We start from the raw sequence: 6562 nt of genomic DNA, 5'->3' as shown, positions 1-6562 counted from the left end.
GGGTTTGAACCCTTTTATGTGGGGACGTCGGTATTCCTAATCTAATTGTCGGAAGAAGATATGTGATTTTACACTGCACCAACTTTTGTTATAAAGTCTAGGCGCGCATATTTTTAAAATTATAATTCCATGTACCGAATGTCCGCAAAACAATTGTCTGTGCAGTTCAGTTAAATGACATTCGGAAATTATCCGACTTTGTGCAGTTTCTTATTTAAAATTCCCGCGAATTTCAAACAGCTACCGGTCTCAGGGTGCTAAGGCCCATCAAATTTCATAACCGACTTTCCTATCTTGGCTATCTTCTGACACTCAGATTAAAAAACACATGTCCACTTTGTGTTGGAAAAAAAGGAAAATATCAACGTCACGCAAGCACGTTGACATTATTTTCCATATTATCACGTAACTTAGGATCTAGTGAAAAATACATTTTCCATAATTCAGTGGAAATTCCTCACCGTGTCCTTGACATTTCGCGAAATAAAAAAGTGATTTTCTAGTGCTTTATCCCCTTTTAGTTGAATCTCTACCGTCTGCCATTGTCATCATCCCAGTTTCCTGAGAAATTCCATTGTGAGAATCTTCAAGTGCCAAATTTTCCAATACCCGTGATTTTCAAAGGAGAGTTTTCTCTCGAAAAAGAAAAATTTGAAAAAACTCAGCTTTTTGAGGTTAGAGTGCGTAATTTGAAATTTTATCGATTTCGGAGTAATTCTTTGTTAATCAGCATCTTGCAAACGATGCGATAATTTTCTTTTGAGGTCGATCAAACCTTTTGTCAATAAAACATGGGGAAGAAAAGATATAGGCAGGCAGATTTAAACGAGGATGGAAGTGAAGAGTCTACAGAATCCTACGAAGGATCAGATTCGAGTAAGTTTCTTTAATTTGTTCTGATTTAAAAATTTCCCTTTGTTTAAATTTTTCCTCTTTTTTAATTATTTTCCTTGTTCTATTTTCCTGCAGATTTAGTAAACCTTTGTCAATTTTATTATATTTACGTATTTAGAAGACCTTCAAAATTTGTTAATTTAAAATTGAAATTGTGTTCACTTAATAAACTGTGAATATTATTTTTTAATTGTACACTGTATTCCAAATTGAAGAAGTAGAAAATGAAAACATAGTCAAGCAATTTAATTATTTTGTTGAAAATTCTTTTCTTTTTGTTGAGAATTAATTTGTATATCGGAAAATTTAACTATTCCTTTTTGGTTAAAATTTTTTTTAGATAAGTGGAAGTTTCAACTATTTTGTTAAAAATTATTTTATTTTATAATTCACCTCTTTAGTTGAAAATTTAACCATTTTGTTAAAAATTCTTTTTTTTTAATGTGAAAATGAATTTTTTGAACTGAAAATTTAAATAATTTGTTGAAAATTATCTTTTTTTATAGAAAGTTATTATTTTCTTTTAGTAGAAAAATCACCTTTCTTGATCGAAACTTATTTTATTGTTGTTGAAAATACAACTAACAAGAATTTTTTTTTCGCTTAAAAATTTCACAATTGGGTTGAAAATTCATCACTTTTGATGAGTTCAACTGGTTGAATTTTTTTTTTTTTAATGAAAATTAATTGTTTTAACTGAAAAGTTAACTGTTCCATTTTTGTTTGAAATCTTATCGTTTCTAGTTATCATTCAAATATTTGGTTAACAATTTTTCTTTTGGTTGACACTTAAGCAGTTTTGTTTAAAATTCACCTATTTTGTTGAAAATTTAATTATTTTGTTGAGATCAACATTTTCGGAAAAATATTTAGTTCCTTGTCGAATACTCGTCTTTTTGGATAATTTTTTTGTGTGCAGAAAAGCCATCTTTCCTAGTTGAAGATTCATATTTCTTATTTTATAATTTGAAAATTCAACTATTTTGTTCAAAATTAATTAATTTTTTGATTCACCTCTTTGGTTACAAATTTAATTATTTTGTTCAAAATTCGTCTTTTTTTTAGAGTTTAACTGGTTGAAAAAACTACTGATAATCTTATCGTTTCTAGTTGAATATTTCTTGGTTGAAAATTATCTTTTTCGTTAGGAATTAAATTTTATCGGTTAAAAAATCAACTCTCTTTTAAAAAATTCCTTCCCCTACCCAAAAAAAATTGACAATTTGATTGAAAATTCATTATATTTGTTGAAAATTAAACTACTTGGTTGAAATACTTTGTTGAAAAATCAGTTATTTCATGAGTTGAGATCAACTGGTTGATTTTTTTTTGCATGAAAATACCGTTTTTCGTTAAAAATTCTACTATTTGTAGGTTGCAAACTATTTTGAAAATTTAACTATTTGGTGAAAAAATAAACTTTTTTTTTAAATCATCTTTATGGTTGAAAACTTAATTGTTTTTTATTAATTCGTCTCTTTGAATGGAAAATGAATTATTTATTGGAGAGTTTTAAATTATATCCTTGACAATATTGATGATTTATTTTGCAATAAGAGAAATTGCTTCCTTATTTTTAAAGAAGAGGAAAATGAACGTTGGATAAATAAATAATAAAAATAAAAATAAAAGTTAAATATTGATTGGGCAAATTTTTCTAAAATTAAAAATTAAATTTATTTTTACCGTTCAAAATGGAAAAATCTTCAATTATAAACCTTTACAATTAAATTAGTCTTTAAAAAAAGGTCCGAAATACCTTTCGAAATTCAACCATTTCGAATTTTAGTCGAAAGTTTAAGTGAAAAATAGCCAGTTTAGCATTTACGGCAAAAAATATTATTATTTTTTTAAAGCTGAGTTTGAAATTTTTCGAACATTTCCAAATAAAAAATAATATTCAATGCCAGGTTCTAAAATCTGCTCTTTTTTATGGCTTAAATTTGAAACGTTATTGTTTTAATTCTTCATTGCTTTGACTTTATTCTGAAGGCATTTATTTAAAATTGTTTAATTACAAATCCTTTAAACTGTAAAGTCTGCAACTATCCAACAATTTAGAATATTTAAATCTAAAATTATTAAATTTGAAACTGTCTGAAGTTAAAACCAAACAATTGAGATTATTTAATTTTTCAATTTTGAAAATGTTATTTTCTTGAGATTTTTCTTATTTGTATTTGAAACTAAAACATTCTGAAATTGGAAGGATTCAAAGATTCAGCTATTTTAGAAATACGCATTCAAAACTATAATTTCAAATTTAATTTATGTCACTTTCGAAGTATTTGGGTAGATTTTTGAACTAAAAATGTGATCTTTGTAGAGAAAATCATTCGAAATTGAAGAATTACCTCACTAAATGAAAAGTGGACAAAAATTTTTAAAAAACGTAACTATGTAGCATTAATATAGGAAAAGATAGTTATAAAAAATAATAATTTGCTTAAACAATTACGTTAATTGTTTTACCTCACTCTAAGTGAAAAGTGAACAAAAAATGTTTAATTTCAGAAAAAATCGGAAAACTTTTAGCATTATTCTGCGAGAATATTATTATAAATAATAATAAATAGTATAAACAATTATATTTGTTAAATTTAATTAATTCTTGCCTTGCTCTAACTGAAAAGTTGAAAAACTGAGACTTTTTGACTCTATTCTAAGAGAAAACTACTATAAACAATATTAACTTATTTAAACAATTTATTTAAATATATGGTCATCAATATAAATATAATAAATATAAAAATGTAAAATCCGATCATTTTTGGACTTCTATCCTTGAAGATATTGATAACATAATTTTATTTATTTTCAAAAAGAGAAAAAAGAGTCTCCACATTTCCCATATTTTATTTCAAATTAAATCAGTGAAAAGTGCAAATTGTCAATTATGATTTATGATTAAAAAATTCAAATTTTTATGAATCGACTTAATAATTAAATTTGTTATTTTAACAGGTTTTTTTTAAGTTAGAGAATTTTTACGAGAGCGTGCTTAGATATTTTTAAATTGCAGTTTAAAATCGAATAACGAATTGAATAACTGAATAATATAAATTTAAAATTTGCATTCGTGAATGTAATCCAAATCAAAATTAGAAAAAGAAAGTATTTCAAGTTGTTTTTATAGTAGATGTATTTTTTTGTTTACATTTTTTGTTAGGAATTTACCTCTGTTTTCTTGAAAATTCAACTGCTTGCGGTTGAAAGCTTAACTGTTTTGCTAAAAATTTTTTGTTTGTTGAAAGATCCATCATTTTAATAGAAGATTCCTCTTTTTAAAAAAATTTAACTACTTCGTTGAAAATCAATTTTGTAACTTAAATTTGAACTATTTCAGTAAAAATTTAAACTATTTTGGGTGAAAAATTGACCTTTTCTCGTTCAAAATTCAACAATTTGGATGTGGATTTGTTCTTTTTTCAATGAAAAATTCATTTATGTTCAAAATTCACGTAATTTGTTTTAAAAAATCTACTTTTTTGTTAGAACTTTTTTTTCTTTGAAATGTAATCTCCTTGCTTAAAATTTTTTATTTTTTGTTGAATATCCAAGTATTTCAGTCAAATATTATTCATCTTAGTTGAAAATTCAACCGAAAATATATAACTATTTTTCAGAAAATCCGATTTATTTTGCTCAAATTATTAAATTTTAAACGAGAAATTCAATTATTTTATTTTTGGTTGAAATTTGATCTTTTTGGTTGCAAGTACAAGTATTTGGTTAACAATTGATATTTTTTATTAATAAGTTATACTACTTAAGAAAAAAATTCATGTAATTTCTGGAAAATTCTTCTTTTTTTTTTTTTTTAAAGAAAATTGATCTTATTGGTTGAAAAATCATCTTTTTGGAAAGTATAAAATTCAACTATTCCAGTTGAAGATTCATAATTTTAGTAGCCGTTCTACAATTTGGATGAAAATTTGACTTTTCCAATTCAGAATTCACGTATTTTATTTTTTTTTTAAAGTTTTTTGGTCGAAAATCGACTTTATTTGTTAGAAAATATCTTTTACTTTGAGAGTTAATCTAATTGTTTCAAACTTTTTCTTTTTGATAAAAAATTCAAGTATTCCATTTAAATATTCATTATTTTAGTTGCAATTTAATTTATTTTTCGCAGATTCATCTTTTTAATAAAAAAATTATTTCTTTGGTTGAAAAATGAGCTGTTTGATTGAAAAATTGTTTTTTCCTTAGATGAAAAGGAATTTTTTTAATCGTAAATTTAACTATTTTATTGAAAATTTGCTTCTTTTTGGTTGAAAATAATTAATAAATAATGGTTGAAAATTCTTTTTTTTTTGGTTGAACATTCATTTTTTTACTGAAAACTTAATGATTCAATTTTTGGTTGAAGGATAGTCTTTTTTCAGTTGAAAATTCGTCTTTTTTGGTTGAACATTGATTTTTCTAACTTAAAATCTAATTATTTCAGTTTCGGTAGACAATTTTTTTTGTCTTTTTATCTTTTTTTTTAAATTAAAAATTAATTTTTCAGAACAATGAACTGTTTGATTGAAAACTTGTTTTTTCTAGTGTCGAAAAGGATTTTTAAACCGAAAATTGAACTATTTTCTGTAAGTTCGATTTTTTTTTTGGTTAAGAATTTATTTTTTAACGTGAAATTCAACTATTTTATTTTGAGTTGCAATTTTATCTTTTTTGGATAAAAATCCATGTAATTTGTGGAAAGTTTGTCTTTTTTGTAGAAAATTAATCTTATTGGTTGAAAACTTATATTTTTAGTTAAAAATTGATCAGTTTCGTTGAAAGTTAGTTTTTTCAGCTGAAAATTTTACCGTTTCATTTTAGTTAATGATTGGCCTTTTCTAGTTCAAAATTTAACAATTTGTACATAAATTTTTCTATTTTAATTAAAAATTTATTTATTTCGTTTAAAATTCATGAAGTTTGTTTTTAAAATATGACTAATTTTGGTAGAAAATCGACTTTTTTATAGAAAATAATTTTAAAACAAATTAATATCATTGTTTCAAATTATTGTTGTTTGGAAATAAATCATTTGAATTAAATAATCATTTCCTTGGTTAAAAAATAAGCTGATTGATTGAAAAATTGTTGTTCATTTTATGAAAAGGAATTTTTTACAGTAAACTTAAATGTTTGATTGAAAATTGGTTTCTTTTTTTTCATTGAAAATAATTTTTTTGGATTAAACATTCATTTTTCGATTGAAAATTTAATTATTCAATTTTTGTTTGAAGAATGATCAACTGTTTCAGTTAGAGATTTATTATTTTAATTGTGATTTTTCTTTAATTCAACTATTCGAGTTGAGGGTTCATCATTTTAGTTGAAAATTCAGAAATTGATTTTTTTCTAGTTCAAAATTCAACTGTTTAGTTGAAAATTTGTCTCCATTGGATGAAAATTCAATTATTTTTTTATTATTTATGTATTTTGTTGAAAAAATGTATATTTTGGTAGAAAATTTATCTATTTGCTTTAAAATTTCACTATTCCAGTTAAAGATTCATAATTTTATTTGAAAATTAAGTTATTTTGCGATTTTTTGCTCTGTTGTGTCCGGGAATTTGAAATTGTCCGGTTAATCGCCACCCTGAAAATGTACCCACATTCTTCAGCAAGATCTTAGAAATACTTAATAAATATCTATTTTTTAAATTATTAT

At 24.0% G+C, this 6562-nt stretch overlaps 1 protein-coding gene across 2 annotated transcripts in view; it reads left to right on the top strand.

Annotated features, from left to right (window-relative positions):
* Positions 1 to 239: 239 nt before the first annotated feature.
* LOC117169297 (ubiquitin carboxyl-terminal hydrolase 45) overlaps positions 240 to 6562 on the top strand; it is a 42057-nt gene continuing 35734 nt past the window's right edge. Inside the window, exon 1 of one of the 2 annotated variants that reach the window (XM_033355614.1) lies at positions 240 to 876. In XM_033355614.1, coding sequence (XP_033211505.1) covers positions 792 to 876 — 85 coding nt within the window. In that variant the 5' untranslated portion in view covers positions 240 to 791. The remainder of the gene's footprint in view (positions 877 to 6562) is intronic. The other variant, XM_033355605.1, reaches the window with a different exon arrangement.

The sequence above is a fragment of the Belonocnema kinseyi genome, chromosome 1 (genome assembly GCF_010883055.1).
Source record: "Belonocnema kinseyi isolate 2016_QV_RU_SX_M_011 chromosome 1, B_treatae_v1, whole genome shotgun sequence".
NCBI classification, from domain to species: domain Eukaryota; kingdom Metazoa; phylum Arthropoda; class Insecta; order Hymenoptera; family Cynipidae; genus Belonocnema; species Belonocnema kinseyi.
The sequence above is the reverse complement of the archived record's forward strand: the minus strand, read 5'-3'. Positions and strand labels throughout refer to the sequence as shown.